General features: G+C 47.0%; 3 protein-coding genes and 1 long non-coding RNA gene across 4 annotated transcripts; 3 read left to right on the top strand and 1 right to left on the bottom strand.

Annotated features, from left to right (window-relative positions):
- Positions 1-3382: 3382 nt before the first annotated feature.
- Positions 3383-4003, bottom strand: LOC120658941. The gene is made up of 2 exons (XR_005668888.1): positions 3613-4003; positions 3383-3516 (listed from the first exon to the last, which is right to left on the bottom strand). It is a non-coding gene; the product is annotated as an uncharacterized LOC120658941 (long non-coding RNA).
- A 4431-nt stretch (positions 4004-8434) lies between these two features.
- LOC120658940 (bisdemethoxycurcumin synthase-like) lies at positions 8435-9859 on the top strand. Its single transcript, XM_039937051.1, has 2 exons — positions 8435-8624; positions 8723-9859. The coding sequence occupies exons 1-2, from the start codon at positions 8435-8437 to the stop codon at positions 9769-9771; spliced, it is 1239 nt and encodes a 412-aa protein (XP_039792985.1). The 3' UTR covers positions 9772-9859.
- Positions 9860-16569: 6710 nt separating this feature from the next.
- Positions 16570-17865, top strand: LOC120662830 (bisdemethoxycurcumin synthase-like). Its single transcript, XM_039941898.1, has 2 exons — positions 16570-16765; positions 16865-17865. Exons 1-2 carry the CDS (start codon positions 16576-16578, stop codon positions 17863-17865), a joined length of 1191 nt encoding a protein of 396 aa, XP_039797832.1. The 5' UTR covers positions 16570-16575.
- A 3891-nt stretch (positions 17866-21756) lies between these two features.
- Positions 21757-23045, top strand: LOC120658938 (bisdemethoxycurcumin synthase-like). Its single transcript, XM_039937050.1, has 2 exons — positions 21757-21946; positions 22045-23045. Exons 1-2 carry the CDS (start codon positions 21757-21759, stop codon positions 23043-23045), a joined length of 1191 nt encoding a protein of 396 aa, XP_039792984.1.
- The last annotated feature ends 711 nt before the right edge of the window (positions 23046-23756 follow it).

Genomic DNA, 23756 nt, shown 5'->3' with positions numbered 1-23756 from the left:
GATGGTTTTCAGAAGATTTTCGTCTTTGTCAAGGGGTGACAGTGATAGGCTAAGTGCATCGGCTATGCTCAAATCTTGCCACAAGGGCATGTGGGTTTTTGCTACTCTGTTATACCATGTTATCCAGCTTTCAGGTGGATTAGGCCAGGCTCTTAAGCAGTCGGCCCAGAGGTTCAAATCGATGTTTTGGCTCACAAAAGGAATGATATTTGCTTCACAAGAGATCAAATCTGTGGGGGTTTCATGGGTTTGTGGGCCAAGACAGAATGATTTTGGATTGGAGGGATGCGGCAGAAGGATGTCTGACACCTGAAGTTCAGAAGTTCAGAAATATGCGTTTGGTGTCATGTTCCAGAGTTTCAGTTTCAGAAGTTTAGTGAGCTGAAGAAAACTAAAAGATTAGGCCGAATATTACCTTCAGGCCATGGATTGCCGCATCGTTAGAGCTTGTTGTCTGAACTGCAGAATCCGCCATGGTCACAGATCTGTGGACTTAGGGTTTGGTTGTTGGAGATTCTGGTTCGAATTCCGGCTGCCTGGAGAGTTCTTGCTCGGATTTGTAGAGTTTGGTTTTCGAATTGCACTCGAATTTGAGGGTTCGTCGAGTTTGGTTCAGACTGGAAGTATTATTCTTGTGCGGGTTACTTCTAGTTTGAATTTCGTCGGCTCTTGGATATTTATGGAAGCCTGATGCGTTGCCATCGGCTTTTTGGGAAAGTAAATGAAGACACACAAGATTGACGGAACTCGATTTCATTAAAGGAAAGTTTATTACAGGGAAAGCCGATTTTACAAAGGAATCAATCCTTCGGCTTTGTGATTCTACCCTTATGGTATTACTACTGTTCGTAGGTACCTAGTACCTACGACGCTTGGGGCTTCGGGCTGGCACATCCCCGCTGCCGTTGTCGTCGCTGCCGTCGTCGTCGTCGTCGTCGCTGCTGAAGGCGCTGCTGCCGCCTTCAGACCCGGAGTCGCTCCAGCCACCGTCGTCGCCGCTGACCTCCTCTTCGCTGTCCTCCTCGAAGGACCCGAGGAACTGGAAGGGCTTTCCGCCCATCGGCTCGTCGTCATCGGAGGGGGAGTCGATCTCCTCTTCCGAGGAAGAGTCGACTCCGTCCGATGAGGGGTCTTCTTCCTCGTCCTTCTCCGACTCTTCTTGGGACAGGAGTCGGAGGTCTTCTCCTTCGGTCATGGGTTCGTCCTCCTCGGAGGCGACCCCGAAGTCGAACTCCTCTGCGTCCCAGTGCAGAGGAGCCAGCGCCTCGTAGGCCGCTGTTGGGTCCCACTCAGGAGTCGGCTCTCGGCTCTTTGGGATAGGGTCGATGGAGGAGGCCGAGAGGGAGGAAGAAGAAAAAGGGGAAGAGGAGGAAGAAGAAGAGTCTCCGAACGAGTTGGAGCCGGAGGAGGAAGAGATGGCCATGGCTGTTGGAGGATTGGGGTGGTTTCTGTGCTACTGGCTTTGGGAAGAAGATGGAGTTTTGCTGTGAAGAAGAGCCGATGCAGAGGGAGGTTAAATAGTAAGAAGATAGAAGATGGATCGGCAGTTTCACATTCTACGAGGAGCCAGTTGCAGAGATGTTGCGTCTTCCTTGGTGGTTGCAGTATGATTAATGAGCATTAACGGGAAGATGAAGCGACGGATTGGTTTTGGAACTATCGTTGCCAAAACCAGGGGGGCATGTGTTATCGCCATAAATTAACAAGGGTTAATTTATGGGCCGAAAGCAAGATGAGCTTAAAGCAGAAGATTGAGGAAGGCTTGTAAATCGGCTCCTGCGTGAGCATATGGGCCACATTGGCCGTGTATCCTTAGATTTAGTTCAAGATTAGAGATAGAGTCCAATCGGGACAAGATTAGTTTAGATTGTTTCCCAAGTCTCCGGACTATAAATATGTATCCTTTGTTATTCGTAAAGAGAGCGTCATCACGACTCGCAAACAACAACTCTCGGCGCATCGCCACCCCTAATCCTAGGGTTTCAACCAAGTAAGTGCCATGCTGCCCTGATCGCTTCTTGCGATCAGGGCAGTATTGTTCTTGCTTTTACCTTGGTATTACTTGTACTGAAGTGTTTTTGATGGCGAGTAGTACTAGTTATCATGATGTTCGTAGCATGGCTTTTAGTAGATCTTTTGTGCTTTGTTGCTTATCATCTGCGAATATCATGTTGTCTCTGTGCAGTCACGTTTCAATCTCTCGCTAGTTCTTATCGCATAGAATTAGTCGCACAGGGACAACACCCTGCTTCTTTCATATTTAGTAGATCCGATCTGTTATGGTTTGCTCTTATCCTAAGAGTTGGCATAATATCTGCTAGGTTAGGCCTTGCAAACGGATTGGATGATCCGGTGGCGTAATAGATGCTTTATCTTAGCCTTGATAGGGATTGTTCCAGGAATCGGCTCTTGCTAGTTCTTAGGCCTCTGTTTTAGATTATGGTTCAGTTGTTTGTTACGTTCGCTAGGCCTAGTCACGTGTAGGATGTTCCGATCTAGCAGTGAAGCTGTTACCATCGTAGATTAAGATCAATTAGACTTGATTGAAGCAGTTTTATAGTGATTTGCTCTATTTATCATATCCGGACACAATCAGATCCCGTCTGACACCGGGACTCGATCGGCTCTTCAAAGCCCATGCAAGAGTCGTCCCGGGGAGCCGACCACGGCTCGGACTTATGTTTACACGTGTCTTTGTATGCAGGAAACTGTTCGGAGCATGTATACACCCTCCTGATCGGGTATAGGTCAGGTGGCACGCCCGGCTTTCACACATTCTCCGGGCGCGTGACGGAAATTGCGGGCCGTCGACGAGGGAGCAGTGTCTGCCAGCGCACCAGCAACCTCCCGGCTCTTCGTGTCGCCCGTCGTTGCTCGCCGGTGGGTTTCGACCGACAACAGATACCCAATTAAATTTCTAACTAATAGTATCAACAACCACCTATTTACCCCTGCACAGCCCAGCTATACCGGTCAGACCGGTCCCTCCGACCGGTCAGACCGGTCCTACCCAGACCAGAACCTAGAATCCTGGGCGTGGCAAAAATCGTCCGCCAACGCCAACACCCTTCTAGGCACTAGTTCCTGGGATTCACTAGGACATATACAACCAGAGAGAACCGCCTAAAACCATCTAGAAGAGGAAATCGACCCAAACCCCTAATTTACCTTGAATGAGCCCTTTTTCCCCACAAGAATTTGATTCCACCGCACAAATTCCATCTAGGCTCTAACCTAAGGTGAAGCAAAGGTTCATGACCAAGGAAACTACCTAAATCCCCCTAGAGCAAGAGATCAATTCAAACCACAAGTTATTACCTTGGGTCCTTGCCTCAAGAGCTTGAAACCAAGCAGTGGTGGAGGACACCGAAAATTTCAGGTGTGGCGGTGGATTACTAGATTATGTTCAAATATTATACGGAAATAAAGGTTCACAACAAAAATATGGTTTAGAAGTACCTCAAATGAAGAAAAACACGTAAAGTACGCATCAAATCAACAATTGGACCAAAGAAGCTATCAAACAAAGAGAAAACATAAATTAGTAACGAAATATTAGAGTTAAAATATTAAATGTAATACACGATACACAATTAGAGTATAGAGTTATACCGGTATATTTATTATTAGTTGCGTCTAGGAGACTTTGGCAATTGCATATTTCTATCTTTTTTCTTCTGAAAAGCCTTCTTGGTAGATTCAAGATCAATTCCTTTAAATATCTCCCGCTCAATATACACCACCATCAAGTCATTAAGCCAACCATCGGACATCTTGTTCCGCAACTCAGTTTTAATAATCTTCATGGCTGAAAAGGCTCTTTCAACTGATGCAGTTGCTACTGGTAGCAGCAATGCCAGCTCAATTAGGCGATAAACCAAGGGAAATATTTCATGCCTCTTAAGTTCAACCATTTTCATTGCTAGGCTTGCAAGGTCATAACAAGCTCTGAATGCCTCAACTCTTCTAACATGAATAATGAAGGTTTCTAACTGGTCTCTTATTCTTTTTCGATCATCAAAAGAAAAATCATCCAAATATATATCCGTGAGGCGAGCAAGTTTATTCACATCAAAGTTAGAGAATGAATCTCTAGGATCAAGGCAAGCAAAGTAAGTAAGTAATTCCGATGATACCTCACTGAATCGATGATCAAAGAAGGTATCAACACCAAAGACATGGCCTCAACATTATTTTGATCCTTCTTCTGCAACAGATGAGTGCTTGGGTTTGTGCTACTGGATCCGAATGGACTAAAATAGCTCTTTAGATCTGAAATAAATAGTCAAATTCACATTAAAGTAAATTAGTTTAAGTTCCCAATCCTATACAACACCCAAAAAACACTACTTCTCCCACGTCTTCCTTGTGCCTTTCTTTTCCCTTTTCTGCTAGAGCTTGGTTGTTGCTCCATGGAGCTTGAGCCGGCGGCTGCCTTCCCTTCCCTAGTTTCTGCTGCAGTGAGTGAGTAATTCTGTAATTGAGATTTGAGAGTGACCAAGGGATGGAGGGAGAGGGTAAGGGGCAGAGGGATGAGGGGAGGGAGTATCGGAGGCCGCAGCAGAGGGTAAGGGGCAGAGGGATGAGGGGAGGGAGTACCGGAGGCCGCAGCGGCGCTGCGAGGAGCCGGAGAGGGGGCTGCCGGCTGCACCCGCGCCGCTGCAGGGAGCCGGGGAGGCGGCGAGGCACCCAGGCACGGCACGGACACGGGGAGCCGCCGAGGCGCCGAGCCGGGGATGAAGGCCGGAGGGCGTGGGCGCCGGCACGCCACTGCAGCCTGCAGCAGGGAGCCGGGGAGGCAGCGAGGTGCCCAGGCGCGTCGGGGCCGGAGGGGCGGAAGGTGATGGCGCCGCTGTAGGGAGCCGGGATCTGGGCGAGGGCGTCGGGCGCGCGGCGCCTCGGTGTGCAGCGGGGACGACTAGGACGAACTGACGAAGTTGCGGCTGTGCCTTGGGTCGACGTGCGGTGACTTTCTTCATGGGCCGATGTATATTCTCACTATGGGCCGGGCCGAGGTATGGCGAGAGCCACACCTCGCCACACTAGGCCCTCCGCCACTGAAACCAAGGCACCCCGGGATGGAGCACACGGGAAGGATGATTCTCCACCCAAATGAAGCTCTCTTGGGCCTTGGATCGATGGAGGATGAATGGATTTGGATCCTAGGGTTTGAGGGAAGAAAAGAGAGGAGAGGGAGAGAGAGCTCGGGCTTGAGCCGGCTCTGGTGAGGGAAGAGAGTGGTTGGGAGAGAGAGAGAGTGAGGTTTAAATGACGTGGGCCCCAAAAACCCCCAACTCGGGTTAGACCGGTCAGACCGGTCGCCCGTACCGGTCAGACCGGTCCGGGCCAGGCTGACAGGAAATGTCTTTGGTTTATGCTTTACCGTGTGAGTTTAAAAACTAATAATTTTAATTGACTTAATTACTCAGAATTAATACCTGGGTGTTACAGAGATCAGGCGTGCGCAGCGCGCGGACGGACCGGCTGCCGTGCGCACGGCGAACCCGTCGACGTGCGTGGCCCAGGCCCCAGGACGACTATCCTGACTACTACTTCCGCGTCACCAACAGCGAGCACCTCACCGACCTCAAGGCCAAGCTCACCAGGATCTGTAAGCAACCATTCAGATTCAGTTCGTTTCCTTCCATTTCGCTTCATGTTCTTTCAGATTATTGGAACAAAATAAGGAGCTCACAATGAGCTTCACATTTCAGGCAAGAAGTCGTGGAAATATCGAACGACGGAGGGGTTGTCGGCTCCCTACGCACCCCACGATGGATGCGCTGCTCGGCTTCCAGCTCCTAGGCTCGCGGCTCGCGCGTGCTGTTTCGATCACGCCCCTTCGCCCATCAATTCCATCGGCTCCTAGGCTGCCAATGCGGACACGGCCGCTGGCATCCTGGGGGAAAAAAATTCGGTGCAGGAGGGTTGCAAATCGCGGCCCGTGCAGCCTGCTCCCGATGCGAAACATCTGTGTCCATCTAGCGAATCGGATGGCAGACTGATGGAGCACCTCATTCCCCTCGGCTCCATCGTCTAGAAATAGAAATCGCGGCTCGGCTGAGCCCAGAGACGCGGCTCGATCTCGGTATTTCCCCCACCCGCCACCGTCACCCACCTGTGATCTGCGTCGCTGATGTCACCCCCGTCCTCGTCCTCGCCGACCCCTCCGCCGTTGCTCGACACGGTCTCCCTGGAACCTGATCTCGAGCTGCTAGGGGTGGTAAAGGGCCTAATATTTTGAACTAGAAAATTTAAGAGCCGGACTTTAAAAAGATCGGGCTCTAATCTTATGTAATTTTGAACTAAAAATTTTAAGAGCCTTATTGGACGGTAAAGACGCCACTAGGGCCATGACCCATTACCACCCGTTCGCGCTGCAAGACATCCCATTCCCTGGCGTTCTGCCTGTAGGCGTTCTTGTCGCCTGCAGCACTGCCAGCACAGGGGCTGGGCTCCTTGCGCTCAGCTTTGAGAAGCCTGAAGATACCCTTAGTCGAGCACTCATGGAATCAAGGTTTCCTGCAGAGTGCCTTATTATTGCCGCAAATGATTCAAATTTAGAGTTCTCAAGCAAGAAGATTTGACAAATATTCCAAATATATCTTGAATCGGTGATGATCTGCTTCTTCTGTTTTACAGGGAATAGCTGCCAATTTATTGTTTTCCTCGTCAAACATTTCCTTGCATTAGCAGTAAACAATAGTTAGAATATTGTGATTAGAAAGGCTAAATTAAGTTAGAAGATGCTGATTAGAAAGGCCAAATTAAGTTAGAAGATGCTGGCTTTTGTTGGAATTAGTCCAGATCTTCAACAGGTCTGCAGTCAGTTCATGATCAAGTGTCCATATACAGAGATTTTCACAGGATCAATGTACATTGTATATTTATATATGGCAACGTATCTAGTGCAAACCAAGGACCTCGTGCAAACCCATGCAAACCTACTAAACAAAGTTTCAAAAAATTCTGAAAAAAATCATGAATGTGCTTCTCAGCTTACCTCATCTATATATAAAATTTCATGGTCAAATTCGTCTTACTCTATAAGTTACAAAAAAGACAAATTTTCTGACAACAATAATGGTTCAAATGCATCTCAAATTTGTCTTTTTTTGTAACTTCTAGAGTAAGACGAATTTGACCATGAAATTTTATATATAGATGATGTAATCTGAGAAGCACATTCATGATTTTTTTCAGAATTTTTTGAAACTTTGTTTAGTAGGTTTGCACGGGTTTGCACGAGATCCTTGGTTTGCACTAGATATGTTCCCTTTATATATATAATACACACATAGATGTTTTGAAATCTGCAACATCGAGCAGCTAACTGTGAAATGCATGGCTAGTTCAAATGTTCAGAAAACAGGCTATAATCGCATCCTAAATTCAGGTTAACAATCAGGAAGATATAACTCTTTGGAAAGATGCTGACGTACAAATATCTCGCAAGGGGTTATCACGGGAGACACTATAAATTTCATTTGTCAAGGGAGACATTGTAATTTTCATCAAAAAAAGGAAGACATTGTAATATTCAGTTTCCATTTTGGGTACAGTAGTGCACTCGGTTGTGTGCTTCTTGAGCTAGCACTTCTACTATCTTGAATAGATAATTGCTGATATAATTTGAAAGAATAGGTCACACATGAAAAGAGCACTAGCTGTATGCAATGGATGAAAGATTTGGTCGTATCATTGTAAATCACCAGCTCGGCTGTTAGGGTTGATGGCTCGATGCCAGCAGGCAGCAGGGGCTAGCTGGATCACAGTCTCGTCACCTTCATCATCTGGACCTTCCGCAGACTCATTTTCATTTTTTGTGAGAAGGGAGGGAGGTCGATTTTCGCTTTCCTTGAGAAGGGAAGCTGTGGCTTAATCGACGAAGCAGCAAGAGCAGGTGGCAGAATCATTATCCTCGGTGGATGAAGCAACGCGGATCATGGGCGGGCGACACCGACGGCGGGCGTGGGAAACACGGAGCCATGTCTATGGACTAAGCCGAGCCGCGATTAGCTCATTACCATGCGGAGCCGAGGGGGAAGGAGGTGCTCCATCAGTCTGCCGTCCGATTCGCTAGATGGACAGATGGCTTGTATGTATCGAGGCAGGGCTGCACAGGCTGCGATTTGCCGCCCTCGCGGAACGAGATCACGTTGGCAAGCCGTGAAGCGCCTCGCACGGCGGGCTGCAAACTGCATTCGCTGCAGCCCTGCGACCTCCACGCGTCGGCAATCTGGTTGGGGCTGCAGCCCTGCGTGCAGGCGGTCTGCAAACCGCGTCCGCTGCAGCCCTGCGTGCAGGCGGGCTGCAAAACCTCTGCTGCTCCTATATAAGCGCTGGACGCCCGGCCGTGCGTTTCAGCAAAGACACCTGCGACAGCAACATCGGCTAGCTTTGTCTGTGTCCGCTGGAACCCATAGCAGCAACCATGGGAAGCGCTCCGGCGAACGTCCGCGAGATCTGCCGCGCGCGGCGCGCCGACGGCCCCGCCGCCATCCTCGCCATCGGCACTGCCAACCCGGCCAACTGCGTGCTCCAGGACGAGTTCCCGGACTTCTACTTCGGCGCCACCAAGAGCGAGCACCTCACCGGCCTCCAGGACAAGTTCACGAGACTTTGTAAGCACGCGACCAGATCTCACCATTTACCCTTTAGGCTACCTAGCTAACAGCATGGGCACGTCTCACAAATTCACAATGCTCGATGTTGCCAACAGGCCAAAAGCTGGGCGTGCGGAAGCGCTACCTGCACCACACCGAGGAGCTGCTGGGCGCGCACCCGGAGTTCCTGGACCCCCACGCGCCGTCCCTCGACGCGCGGCTGGACATCGCCAAGGCCGCGGTGCCGGAGCTCGCCGCGGAGGCCTCCCGGAGGGCCATCGCCGAGTGGGGCCGCCCGGCCGCCGACATCACGCACCTCGTCGTCACCACCAACTCCGGCGCGCACATGCCGGGCGTCGACTTCCGGCTGGTCCCGCTCCTCGGCCTCCGCCCCACCGTGCGCCGCACCATGCTCTACCTCAACGGCTGCTTCGCCGGCGCCGCCGCGCTGCGAATCGCCAAGGACGTCGCCGAGAACAACCGCGGCGCGCGCGTGCTCGTCGTCAGCGCCGAGATCACCGTCCAGCTCTTCACCCGCCCCGAGGAGGGTTGCTTCCAGACGCTCGTCAACCAGGGCCTCTTCGGCGACGGCGCGGGCGCCGTCGTCATCGGCGCCGACCCCGTGATGATCAGGACCCCCGCCGTCGTTCGAGAGCGCCCGATTTTCGAGATCGTGTCCGCCGCGCAGGCCATCGTACCGGACTCCGAGGACGTCATCACCATGCACGTCACCAAAGGGGGCTATGGCGGCGACATCTCCACCAGGCAGGTCCTCGTGCTCATCGGCGACAACATCGAGCGCTGCCTCCTCGACGCGTTTGAGCCGCTCGGCATCGGCGCAGGATGGAACGACCTGTTCTGGGCCGTGCACCCGGGCTCGTCGCCGGTCCTGGACCAGGTCGACGCCGTGCTCCGGCTCAAGCCCGAGAAGCTGGCGGCGAGCAGGCGCGTCCTGAGCGAGTACGGGAACATGTTCGGCGTCACGGTGATCTTCGTGCTCGACGAGCTGCGCCGCCGGATGGAGAAGGAGGAGGAGGAGGGGGCGCCCGAGTGGGGGGCCTTGATGGCGTTCGGACCCGGGCTCACCGTTGAGACGATGGTGCTGCACCGGTGCGTGGCGCAGGGCACAGGCGCCGCCCCACCTGACAAACTGGCTGCGGCCTAAGCGTCACCAGTTTGTGTTGGATTTGCATCAGGCTTCCATGCATGTTGCTTGGTCAAAGACTTTGCTTGTGATGACTGCTTGTGTAATAAATTCAGAGCTGGATAACTGATTCCAAACGATTGTTGCTGACTTTGATATTGAATATACAACTTCAGCAGACAAAGCAATGATAATCAAAGACATTGTCTCAAGTGAGTGCTAAACCAACGGATTCTCATTTCTGGAAGGGTCTCCTCAATGTTAAGCATACTTTTCTCTCCTACACTTTCTACAATATCAAAGATGGTTCCCAGATCATCTGCTGGGAAGATGTTTGGAGAGGAAATCGTCCATTCAGTGAGCGGTTCCCAAATTTATATCATGTTGTGTTTCATAAGCATGATACTGTGAAACAAGTAGTGTCTACCAACCCTTTGAATCTCTCTTTTCGAAGAACGTTGGGAGGGGTTAAGCTAACTAAATATATTAATCTTGTGGCTTATTTAAGAGATTTTAACTTAGCGGACGAAAGGGATACTATTTCTTGGAAACTACATAATAATGGACAATTTTCAGTCCGTTCTATGTACCAAAAATTGATTAATCAACAGGTCTCGTTCCGACATAAATATATCTGGAAGTTGAAAAACCCGCTAAAGATTAAGATCTTCCTTTGGTACCTCTTGAAAGGGGTGTTGTTGACAAAGGATAACTTAGCTAAAAAGATTTGGGATGGTAGTCACAAATGTTACTTTTGTAATTGTAACGAGACGATCCAACACCTTTTCTTTGATTGTCATCAAGCCAAAATTCTTTTTAGAGTGGTGGCAATAGCCACAGGCTTACCTCCTCCTAGTTCAGTTGTGCATATGTCGTCTACCTGGTTGTTAGACATATGTGCTAAACAGTGCAAACTTATCTTAGTGGGGGTCGCTGCCTTTTGTTGGGCAATTTGGCGCTGCAGGAATGACATTTGTTTTAATAATGTTAGATATACTTCTTTTCTGCAGGCTTTATTCAGAGGGGCATACTAGTTGCGGTTCTGGGCACTCTTGCAACCGGCAGGAACACAGGAGTTACTCCTATCTGTGAGCAAAAATTTAGAGACGACGGCGTTGGAGTTGTTTTTTAGATTTGATTGGAAGTTTAATAATAGATTGGGTTCCTAGTAGTCTTTTTTATTTGCTCCTTTGGTGTCAGTCGGTAGACTGACGTTTATGTAATAAGTTCAAAATACTGGCTGTGTGCGGTTGTAGAGGCCGGAACGTGGTTTCCATTATCTAAAAAAAATGATAATCAAACTAGAGAGACGGGTAAATAGGAGGCTTGAAAATTCTTCTCAGCAACGCTACGCAGTGGATTCAATGAAAGTCACTCAATCACTGTAGCAGAGACTTTCGGTGAGTTACCGGCCATTCATTCGCAGATGTATGGATGTGATCTGTACATACAGTACTCATGCTACAGTGAATCGGAGCAAACAAAATCATGGGAGCAAAAGAACGAACGGAGCAAAGGATAAACCAAATGAACCAAAGAGGCAGCGACCACAGTAGCGGTCATGGTCTCTGAATTGTTCTGCCCGTGCTATGTTGGAATGTGTTGCAAATTGGGCCATCAGAGAGTGGCCCGAAGTTTATTCGTATCACAATTTCTCAAGGATTCTGGGTCGTCAATATTGTACCGATGGCCACTCTATAGCACGGTCCACGGGCCATCAGAGAGTGGCCCGAAGTTTATTCGTATCAGAGAACTGACACACTATAGCCAGCCATGTACCGATGTACGTATGGATGAAAGCTTTAATTAGTTTCTTTGGGTCGTCACTGGATCAAATCTAAAATCCATCGCGAAATGGTATGTACTCTGGTAGTTACAATAGCCTGAGTAGCATTTGAGATTTTGGGTTCGACTTTCTGTGAGAGTGAATTTTTTATGATTTAACGACGTTGTGCTTTCAGTTGTAGGCGATATCGACAGCGAGGTGTCTGTGGTGACTTCGTCAGTCTCAAGAATTTGTCGGCTCAGTCTTCAAAAATGCTCATAGAGATAGAGTTTGACTACCTATATTCATAGGAGGTGAGTATGCGTGTGCTGTGAGTGTCTAAATTGTACTGTGTAATAGTAAAAAAATATTTAAAAACCATCCAGATGAATTAATTCCGATCTCAAAGGAAAAAAAAGGTGAATGGAAATGAACTAATTGGATGACCGAAAACTAGCTACTGATTAGGTACACATTTATCGATCCCTCGTCAGTAAAAAAAATGAAAAATAAGCTAACCGGATGATCGACCCAAAACTGCTTAATAGGCACCCATGTGCATAGATCGATGCCCGTAATGGATGATGAACTGATGCCGTCTTTAATCTCTGCTTGCTTCAGCGACTGAAAACTAGCAAATATGTACAAGTGAGGGAAGTTAAGTCATATCTTTTCTTTGAGCATTGGAACTCTTGACTTCCGAGATTTGACTGCCGCAAGCCTGATTTTAAAAAATCTGACCTCCAAAATCCAACGGCAGTGCTGTAGAGGCTGGAATATTGAAATGTTCCTTCATCTAAAAAGATCCAAGAGCAGTGTGTTGGTTTGAAAAAGTCAGGGATAGGTGTTTACGTACGATCATTACGCATTTACGCAGATCAAACATGAGATAAAATTCAAACACCATGTACACCGGCATGGAGCAATAGAGATCAACCGAGCTTGCCAAGGCGGCACCTGTCGTCCAAACCTAGAGGAGGAACAAGATTTCTTTGTTTGGAAAGCAAACCAAAAATCAATTTTCTCAGTCAAATCAATGTACACAAATCTAGTGAATGAGCATAGTGCGCATGATGATTGTATTGCTTGGAAGTTGAGGTTCCAATGAAAATTAAAATTTTCTTATGGTACCTCAAGAAAGGAGTGATTCTCACTAAAGATAACTTGCTCAAAAGAAAGTGGAAAGGAGATGGAAAATGCTGCTTCTGTAATAATGAGGAAAACATTCAGCATTTGTTTTTTGAATGTCACCTAGCAAAGTTTGTTTGGCGGGCTGTGTACTTTACTTTTGGCATCAACCCATCTGACAGTATTGGGCATTTGTTGGGGTCTTGGCATAATGGGTACCCTGCAAAACTTAAAAAACTTGTGCTAGTAGGAGCCTCGGCCATGTGTTGGGCTATTTGGCTATGTCAAAATGATTTTGTGTTCCATCAATCCAATTCTAATTCTTATTTGCAGGTAATCTTCGGAGGGGCCTATTGGGCGAGGTTCTGGTCGCTGCTATCTGAAGAGGAAGCGAGGACTGATTTGAGGGAAAACTGTCAGCGGCTTGAAGCAATGGTGATGGCACTGTTTGCAAGAAATGGGTGGAACTTTAGAAGAAGGATAGCTGTCTAGAGTTTTTTCGGTCCAACACTGGCTCAGACCAGCTTTGTTTGTTTTGAATTATTTCTATGGCTTTGCTTGGACAGCCTGCGTGCTGTGTTGATGCTTATTGGCTGTAGTCACTCAACTGTGAGTGATCAAGGCTGGAATTTTCCTTAATCTAAAAAAAAGGAGGTTCGCGCAATTATTTATGCTAATGATGCATTTTTTAAAAGAATCAGTAATGTTATTCAGAAACAACTTTATTTTATAGATCGATAGTGAATGTTTACCAGATGATGCATGTGTGCTACTTCTAACTAGATATATGCAGTGGGAAGAGCACACAGCGGCCGCCTCTTGACCGTTCGATCACTTCATTCGCTAGCCGAGGTCACTTGCCTACTCCACCACCGTCCGTCCATCGCTCCAATCAAAACCCGATGCCGGCTGCATGTTATTTATACACAGATTCATGAAATCAGTTGACCTGCAGCAAAATTGGACTAACCTCACATAAAAAAATTGAGTGGAGTACGCCGGTCCTTGTCCTGAACCGACCGGGAAATTGCATTGTTTTCAATAGGAACAAGGACAAGGTACAATTTTCTTTCCAAAATGATAAACATAGACTAAAATTTACCCAAATATTCTGTCAGTTATTATTATTATTATTATTATTATTATTATTATTATTATTATTGTTGTTGTTGTCGTCGTCGTCAAATAGCTATTGGTTGTTATACTTTGCCCATTTGTAAAAACGTACGAAATTTTGAATATTTATATACTCTCCGGAATATACTCTGACTACATGTTAATTATTGTCATGTTGTTCTAGTCTTTGGTGTTTTAGATGTTGTAACTTGTCTAATAAAACTAATAGAGGCCGTTGTTAGGTTGGGGTAGCCTCTTTTCCTCCTAGGTTATTAGTTGTATTAGTGTGAGGTACTCATAGCAAGTATTATAACAGGTCGTAAGCAGAGAGGAGAGGAGAAAGAGGAGAAACGGGCTGTAATCTTACAGCCGGTTTCGATATAAGAATCAAGAAACTTTGTGAGAGGAAAAGTAGGTCATATATTAATGATGAAAAACTAACTATTATACAAATGAGCTGAGAGATAGGCTGCAAGGATCCTTACAGCCGGTAGCCGACTGTATTATTAATCTTGCTCTAGGAGTAGAGTTGCATGTATGGTAGTCAAAATGCATGAAACCTAGACCCGCTTGAAAAGGTAGCGAGGCACACTGCTTCCTTAGCCACATGTGAGAAATTCATTCCCAGTGAAGCAACAACCGATTATGAAAATGGAACGATTTTCATAAATGGTTGACATAAGGAGCCACCGGAAAGGGAAGGTTCCTCATGCGAAATGCATATGAAAATATAGGCTGAGTTCGGCAATGAAATTTTTGTGGACGGTATCACGTTAGTTATCATATCTAATAAAATAATATACAAATGTTTGGAAAAAATTAGTCTAGAAAATATAACATTATTGAGACTATTTTGTAAACTAATTTCTGTTTAATATCACTGTGAATCGAAAGAATTTAAGGAATCAGAAAATGGTATATGCACATCATGACTGCCTATTTCCAAAAATCCGGTAAACTGATATGCAAATGTAAGAAACCAACATCTCTATTTGCATTCTTTTCTCCAATACAAAATACTTTGATAAAATGCATGTACCGAATTGAAAATCTTATACTCCGCCATAAATATTTTACTTTTGAAAGTAAAAAGTTAAAGTTTGACTTATTAGAACAAACCTAAAAGTACTTATTTTTGTGGCTGGAGAGTAAGACAATACTGAGGCAAGATCAAGGAAATGAGTCTTGAAAACAATCAACAGAACACATTGGAATGGAACACTCCATGGAACATTGGAACCTAATTTTCCTACTACTCATATCTGAATATTATGAGTAGTCTTACTTGGTATGGTCTTTAGAACAAAACAATGACCGCTAGTTTTTCTTATAGAATATTAGTGATTGCAGCAAAATCATGATTGTTAGAAAGTACATCCGAGCATGAATCTAATGACAGCAACCTTTTTAACAATTAAATCTACATTTGATCAGAGAAATTGTTGATATAAGATAAGGAGATCAGATCTTGCATGAGCGAGTAGTAGAGTGTTGTGAGCTACTCCGATCCCCCCGTTCACAGATAATATTCTTATTTTAAAATCTAAAAATTTCAAGATTGAAAGTCTGATTTGAGCCCACCCACCTAATGCCTCTCGGACCCAATGCCAATTAACTGCATAGGAGTAAATTCGTGCCTCGGGAAACAACACAATGTTACGACTTCATGTGTTTGTGGATAAAAATTGTCTGCACGTAGGAGGGGTATTAAAGACCGTTTATTTTCACAAGATTTAAGCATTAAAAATTATTTTTTTCACTAGGTAAATAATGACGGGAAAATAGGATTGATAAGCAATGTTTTTTTGCATTGGTCTCATTTGTGAATAGATGGAGTGATATATTATATTGCTATGTAACTATTAGCATTGCCAAACTTAGGACAATTTGATTTATATATAGCGCGGGGAGAATCTTTGTAAACTTTTTCAGTTCAAGACAATGTTGATTATGATTAAAATAATATATACTCCCTCCATTCTAAATTACAATTTATTTGAATTTTTTAACTCTAAATTTGACTACTCATCTTATTCAAAAAAATTGTGCAAATAGAGTTAAATTTAAATTATTTTTGAAGAAATTTTATTGATAAAGTAAGTCACAACAAAAAAAGTGATATTTTGCACAAATTTTTGAATAAGATGAGTGGTCATAATTGGGTTTAAAAGTCAAAATAATTATAGTTTAATTGGATCGGAGGGAGTATTTTTTAAATTCATCATAAATCAATTATCACAATATATAACCTTTCTTTATTAAAATAAATATTTTTAAAGACATTACTGGTCAAATAGACGTGTCAATGTCCTATATCATGCTTCTACTAATTTGAATACTATATGTCAATAGTATCAATATGTTGCCTGTTGCTAATGTCCTACTAAATATTATGGAACCATCAACTAATAATATTATCTTTGGTATCATCGAATAGCAAGTCCTTGTTGGGATTATACCGGTGCCCCCCTGTTTACGTGACATGTCAAAGTCCTTGGATGCATGGTTCACCGGCTCAAGTCATTCCCCAACGGCATCGGCGGCAAGTGGCATCCGTGGTATAAGATGAGTGTTAGCCCAGCCGAACGCACGTCGCAGTCAGCGCGGAACGCAATGACGAAACCAACCACAACCACCACTGTGCTACTATAAATAGAGCACGCCTCCAGCTTACCCAAGACACCAAAGACGCCAAGCCTAGCTCCCTAGCACACACCCATCTTACTAGCCCTAAGGAAGCTAGAGCGCCCAGGAGCGAGGCAGCTAGCGAGCTAACAGGTTAACTGCTTTGATCTCGATCGGTGTCGTCGACGACCATGGGCAGCGCTCCGGCCACCGTCGGCGAGATCAGGCGTGCGCAGCGCGCGGACGGACCGGCTGCCGTGCTCGGCATCGGCACGGCGAACCCGTCGACATGCGTGGCCCAGGACGACTACCCCGACTACTACTTCCGCGTCACCAACAGCGAGCACCTCACCGACCTCAAGGCCAAGCTCACCAGGATCTGTAAGCACCAATGCGCAGCTCGCTTCCTTCCATTTTGCTTCATGTCCTTTCAGATTACTGGAACAAAAGTAAAGAGCTCACAATGGGCTACATATTCAGGCAAGAAGTCGGGCATCAAGCAGCGCTTCATGCACCTCAACGAGGAGCTCCTCGCCGCCAACCCGGACTTCACCGACCGCGCGTTGCCGTCCCTCGATGCCCGCGTGGACATCGCCTCCGCCGCCGTCCCGGAGCTCGCCGCGTCCGCGGCGGCCAAGGCCATCGCTGAGTGGGGCCGCCCTGCCACCGAAATCACCCACCTCATCTTCAGCACCTACTCCGGCGCTCGCGCCCCGAGCGCCGACCGCCGCCTCGCGTCGCTCCTGGGCCTCAGCCCCACGGTCTCCCGCACCATGCTCAACCTCCACGGCTGCTACGGCGGCGGCAGGTCGCTCCAGCTCGCCAAGGAGCTCGCCGAGAACAACCGCGGCGCGCGCGTCCTCGTGGCGTGCTCCGAGATCACGCTCATCGCCTTCTACGGGCCGGAAGGTGGCTGCCCGGACACCATCCTCGGTCAGGCTCTGTTCGGCGATGGCGCCGGCGCCGTCATCGTCGGCGCCGACCCCGTCAGCCCCGTGGAGCGCCCCCTGTTCGAGATGGCCTTCGCCTCGCAGACCACGATACCGGAAACCGAGGATGCCATCTCCATGGAGATCACCAAAGGCGGCATGGCATACCACATCTCCAACCAGGTGCCGCGGCTGCTGGGGAGCAACGTTGAACGCTGCCTGATCGACGCGTTCGACGCACTTGGCGTCAGTGCCAAATGGAACGACCTCTTCTGGGCGATCCACCCCGGCGGCCGTGCCATCCTGGACCACATCGAAGGAGTGCTCGGCCTGGACGACGGGAAGCTGGCGGCGAGCCGGCACGTGCTCAGTCAGTTCGGCAACATGAGCGGCACGACGGTGATCTTCGTGCTCGATGAGCTGCGCCGCCGTCGGGCAGCCAAGCAGGAAGGGGATGCACCCGATGAGTGGGGAGTGGTGATGGCGTTCGGACCGGGAATCACAATCGAGACCTTGGTGCTGCACACCCCCGGCAGCCTGCAGGGAAATTAGAAATTGAAAAAAGTCAGGTCCAGCAATAAATCCTAAGTACTGATGAACCCTAAGGTTGTGTGATTATAGTATATGCTTATGTTGATTGAATTTGTTTAAAAATAATATATACATCATGTGATGGATCTAGTGTTCTGCAAAATAATTTTAATTGGTCATCAGCTCGTCGGATCATATGTTTTGTTGTACTCCCTCCGTCCTATTAGAAATGCAACTTGTGTTTGAAGAAAAATCTCACAAAAAGTGCATTATTAGAAATTGGATCTCAACTACCTATCTAATTAAGTAACTTTAATGAATAATAACTAACCAGGGATATGAAATAATGAAATTTCCTTCTTAACCTGCTCTAGTTAGAATAGTCAAATAAAAATAATGTAGGTAACCGCCATTCTTCATGATTTTTGTAGTAGTTGTATTGAGCATATGCGATTGTCTGCCTTAATTTAATCCATGTGGTCTGCATGAACTACATTTTTTTTCCAAATTTTTTCTCATGAGTGTTCGTTCCGTTTTCCTGTTTTCCAAAATGCATTTCAACCTGCCCCCCCCCCCCCCCCCCCCGGGAAAAAGGTAGCGAGGCACACTTATTCGTTAGGTATATGTGAGAAATGCATTCCATTGAAGCAACAACCGATTATGAAAATGGAATTTCATAAATGATTGACATAAGGAGCCACCATAAAGGGAAGGTTCATCCTGTAAATTGCATATGAAAATGGTGAGAATGTTTTCATCCTTTTAAGACTTTTAATTAGGTTGAGTTCACCAATGAAATTTTGGTGGAGGGAGGTATCATGTTAGTTATCATATCTAGTAAAATAATATACAAATGTTTGGAAAAAATTTTGTCTAGAAAAATAACATTATTGAGACTATTTTGTAAACTAATTTATGTTAATGTTATTTTGAACCGAAAAAATTAATGAATCAGAAAACGATATATGCACATCATGACTGCCCATTTCCAAAAAAATCAGGTAAACTGATATGCAAATGGAAGAAAACCAACATCGATTTGCATTATATTCTTTCCTCCAATACAAAAGATTTTTTTTGTGGTTATCCAATACAAAAGATTTTGATAAAATGCATGTGCTGAATTGAAAATCTTAGTCCCCTCATAAAGATTTTGCATTTGAAAGTAAAAATGTAAAATTTGACTTATTAGAACAAACCTAAAAGTATTGCCAGGAGAGTAAGACAATACTTAGGCAAGATAAGGAAACAAGTCTTGAAACTATTCAACGGGACACATTGGAATGAAACATTCCAGAGAACATAATTTGCATACTACTCATATCTAAATATTATGACGAAATAATGATTGCTAATTCTTTTTATAGAATATTAATGATTTTAGCAAAATCATGATTGTTAGAAAGTACATCCGAGCATGAATCTAATGACGGTAACCATTTTAACAATAAAAATCTACATATCATTAGACAATTTGTTGATAAAAGATAATGAGATCAGATTTTGCATGCCTTGTGTAAAAGGGACCGAGGGAGTAGTGTAATGTTGTGAGCTAATATATTATATTGCTAAGTTACTATTAGCATTTCCAACCCTCTTTTATCTATTAAATATACTACCACATACTATAAAATACATATTGTCGGTACCCTGTAGCAGGGATACCCACTCCTACTGCAGCAAGGCAGGACTCGCGTAGTCATCCGTAACTACGCCATAAGGGGCGGAGCAGCCGGGCCCCACGGGTCTGGCTCTTACCTCACCGGGCCAACGGCCCCGGACCCGCTCCCCACTCTGGGACGGGTCCGGTAACGCCACGTGTCCCTGAGGAGGGGAAGCTCCGCGCCAACAGCCGAGGGCTCGCACCCCCCATAGGGGTCCGAGACCTCCCCGCGTCCGTTCGGACCTCCCACGCGCGTAGAACCAACATACCGTCGGGGCGGGGTCCGGGGGCGCCACGTGTCCCGCAGGCGCAGGCGTGGTCGCGAGTCTTCCACTGGAAGACTTGCCACCCACCGCATTCAATGCGGGTGGTTGAGGCGTGCTCTGCCGCCGCGGCACGCGGGGCAGCCTTTGTCAGGCCTCACTGTAGACCGCATATTACCGAGGTACACAGTGCAGCCGCATGCGCCGCATCCGCGCAGAGCCCGTCTGCCGCATTAAATGGATACGACGGCACGACACCTTTTCATCATACCGCCTACGCCGCAAGCTACACGGCCCGTTCAGCTACGCTGCAGGCAACGCCGCAAGCTACACCCTGGCGCCGTTTCGACAAGACAGGGCATGGCTATGCCGGACGGAAGATTCCCACGGGCAGAGCAAGGAAATCTAGGAATGAGATCTCCGGCGCCTGCAATGCCATAATGTCTGAACAGTATGTCATTTTATACTACATCGTTGGGCCCACCTGTCGGGGACTCAACGGCCATGTATGCGCCTGCGCCTCCCTTGAGATATAAAAGGGAGGCGCTCGCTGCACACTTCAGACACGCCAAGACTCTCATAACACAAGCTCGGTTTCACTCCGAACAACTCTGCTCTCAACCTTTTGAGAGCGCAAGCAATACAACACACAGTGGACGTAGGGTATTACGCTCTGGCGGCCCGAACCACTCTAAACCTGCTGTATTCACTGCGTTCTTCCACCGAGATTGGGCTAATCCTAACTAACCCCCGAGTACTCACCCTCGGGGTTTAGGCGGGTGCATTACGCCACCCGGCTGTGGGTTTGCACACCACGACACATATTTATCATGATCTAGTTGTTTCATTTTGCATCACATCTCCATGATATATATTTAAATGAACCATTTGTTTTTAAATTGGTATTCTTATCTCGTTTATCATACATGAATACATGGTCACATTTGGTAGGTAGTATTTTTTTTAATAATGATAGAAATAGTAATTTAGAATTTTATATTGGTGCACTTTAGTATTTTGTTATAATTATATAATTTACATTCAGATTTAGGACTTTAACTTTTAATAATGACATAATTGAATAATTTATATGCAAATTTATGGGACATTTGTATTATTTTTATAGTGGCATAAGTCAGTAGTTTACATGAAGATTAGGAGGTTACTTTATTCTATTTTTATAATGGCAGATGTGTCTAATTCATTAGTAGAGATTATAGATCCAATAACTATTATAATTAGAGTCGTCATATCGATGGTCGCTGATTTTTTTTTGATTTTTTTAGAATTTCTCTATTTTTAGAGTATCCACCTAGAATCCTAGGCATAGCTTCACGTGGAGGTTTCAAAGAAATCTCCAATTAGTAATAGTAGTAAGATATATAGTTTTAAATTCATCACAAATCAATTACCATAATATATAATTATTTCTATTAAAATAAATATTTTTAAAGATATTATTGGTCTGAGTGTCAATGTCCTGCCATGCTTCTACTAATTAATTGAGTACCATATATCAATAGTATCAATGTAGCCCTACTATTGTCCTACTAAATATTGTGGTATGTAGCTAAACCATAGCGACTAGCATTATCTTTGGTATCATCGAATAGCAAGTCGTTGTTGGGATTTAATTATACTCGTGCCCCCCTGTTTACGTGACATGTCAAAGTCCTCGGATGCATGGTTCACCGGTTAAGTCATTCCCCAACAGCATCGGCGGAAAGTGGGATCCGTGGTATGAGATTAGTGTTAGAGCCCAACCGAACGCACGTCGCAGTCAGCGGAACGCAACGACGAAACCAAGCACAAGCACAACCACCATTGCTACTATAAATAGAGCACGCCTCCAGCTTACCCAAGACACCAAAGACGCCAAGCCTAGCTCCCTAGCGCACACCCATCTTACTAGCCCTAAGCAAGCTAGAGCGCCCAGGAGGCAGCTCAGGTTAACTGCTCTGATCTCGATCGGTGTCGTCGACGACCATGGGCAGCGCTCCGGCCACCGTCGGCGAGATCAGGCGTGCGCAGCGCGCGGACGGACCGGCTGCCGTGCTCGGCATCGGCACGGCGAACCCGTCGACGTGCGTGGCCCAGGACGACTATCCCGACTACTACTTCCGCGTCACCAACAGCGAGCACCTCACCGACCTCAAGGCCAAGCTAACCAGGATCTGTAAGCACCAATGCGCAGCTCGTTTCCTTCCATTTTGCTTCATGTCCTTTCAGATCACTGGAACAAAGTAAAGAGCTCACAATGGGATTCATATTCAGGCAAGAAGTCGGGCATCAAGCAGCGCTTCATGCACCTCAACGAGGAGCTCCTCGCCGCCAACCCGGACTTCACCGACCGCGCGTTGCCGTCCCTCGACGCCCGCGTGGACATCGCCTCCGCCGCCGTCCCGGAGCTCGCCGCGTCCGCGGCGGCCAAGGCCATCGCTGAGTGGGGCCGCCCTGCCACCGAAATCACCCACCTCATCTTCAGCACCTACTCCGGCGCTCGCGCCCCGAGCGCCGACCGCCGCCTCGCGTCGCTCCTGGGCCTTAGCCCCACGGTCTCCCGCACCATGCTCAACCTCCACGGCTGCTACGGCGGCGGCAGGTCGCTCCAGCTCGCCAAGGAGCTCGCCGAGAACAACCGCGGCGCGCGCGTCCTCGTGGCGTGCTCCGAGATCACGCTCATCGCCTTCTACGGGCCGGAAGGTGGCTGCCCGGACACCATCCTCGGTCAGGCTCTGTTCGGCGATGGCGCCGGCGCCGTCATCGTCGGCGCCGACCCCGTCAGCCCCGTGGAGCGCCCCCTGTTCGAGATGGCCTTCGCCTCGCAGACCACGATACCGGAAACCGAGGATGCCATCTCCATGGAGATCACCAAAGGCGGCATGGCGTACCACATCTCCAACCAGGTGCCCCGGCTGCTGGGGAGCAACGTTGAACGCTGCCTGATCGACGCGTTCGACGCACTTGGCGTCAGTGCCAAATGGAACGACCTCTTCTGGGCGATCCACCCCGGCGGCCGTGCCATCCTGGACCACATCGAAGGAGTGCTCGGCCTGGACGACGGGAAGCTGGCGGCGAGCCGGCACGTGCTCAGCCAGTTCGGCAACATGAGCGGCACGACGGTGATCTTCGTGCTCGATGAGCTGCGCCGCCGACGGGCAGCCAAGCAGGAAGGGGAAGCACCCGACGAGTGGGGAGTAGTGATGGCGTTCGGACCGGGAATCACAATCGAGACCATGGTGCTGCATGCCCCTATCAACCTGGAGGGAAATTAGCAATTCAAACATCAAGAGAAGTACGACTGTACTTCTATATGGAGTAAATTAAACAACACAATAAAAACATTTACTAAATAAAATCTTAAGCTGGTCCCGCTACAAAACCCTCCCTAAGAGTGTATTGTATACTTTTCTTTTTTGAAAGCTAAGAGTGTATTTTTATGTTTGCTGAAATTGTCGTCGATAAGTCCTGATGTGGATCTAATGTTACATTAATTCCAAATGCTGATTTCATAATTTAATTTGTTACGTGCTGTCTATCACGAATATGGCGGTGCTATTGTACTTCATGGATTGCATGATGTACATGATTGTTTACCATCCTTTTAGGCGTACATGATTGCTAACCATCCTTTTAGGCATGTATGTACATGATTGTACATGCTTTTGGGTGCATGTATGTACATGATTGTTTACCATCCTTTTTGGCGTAGCATACAAAGAATCTAAAATGATAAATCATAAGATTAATCTGTACAAGAATAGCTTCAATTTTTTTTTGAATTCGATAAGTTCTATGTAGAAGTCAATTAAAAAATTGTGCCAAGCACGGTCTCCGTTAAGGTTCTTCTATAAGATTTAGTTGTTTCAGTTCAAGATTTCACTATACTAATCACTCATCTAACTTTTTCTTATGATTTCTCACTACTACAGAAAAGGGTCTTTGATCTAGCATATTAGTCCCGGCCGCCGTTGGACCCGGGACTA

This window comes from Panicum virgatum, chromosome 2N, assembly GCF_016808335.1.
Source record: "Panicum virgatum strain AP13 chromosome 2N, P.virgatum_v5, whole genome shotgun sequence".
NCBI classification, from domain to species: domain Eukaryota; kingdom Viridiplantae; phylum Streptophyta; class Magnoliopsida; order Poales; family Poaceae; genus Panicum; species Panicum virgatum.
Note: the sequence above shows the minus strand (reverse complement) of the source record. Positions and strands in the feature narration are given on the sequence as shown.

Excerpts from the sequence above, each read along its gene's own strand:
- LOC120662830 (XM_039941898.1), top strand. The coding sequence starts at position 16,576 with ATGGGCAGCGCTCCGGCCACCGTCGGCGAGATCAGGCGTGCGCAGCGC. Across the intron at positions 16,766-16,864 it reads GGCCAAGCTCACCAGGATCT|GCAAGAAGTCGGGCATCAAG; the intron begins GTAAGCACCAAT and ends CTACATATTCAG.
- LOC120658940 (XM_039937051.1), top strand. The coding sequence starts at position 8,435 with ATGGGAAGCGCTCCGGCGAACGTCCGCGAGATCTGCCGCGCGCGGCGC. Across the intron at positions 8,625-8,722 it reads GGACAAGTTCACGAGACTTT|GCCAAAAGCTGGGCGTGCGG; the intron begins GTAAGCACGCGA and ends TGTTGCCAACAG.
- LOC120658938 (XM_039937050.1), top strand. The coding sequence starts at position 21,757 with ATGGGCAGCGCTCCGGCCACCGTCGGCGAGATCAGGCGTGCGCAGCGC. Across the intron at positions 21,947-22,044 it reads GGCCAAGCTAACCAGGATCT|GCAAGAAGTCGGGCATCAAG; the intron begins GTAAGCACCAAT and ends ATTCATATTCAG.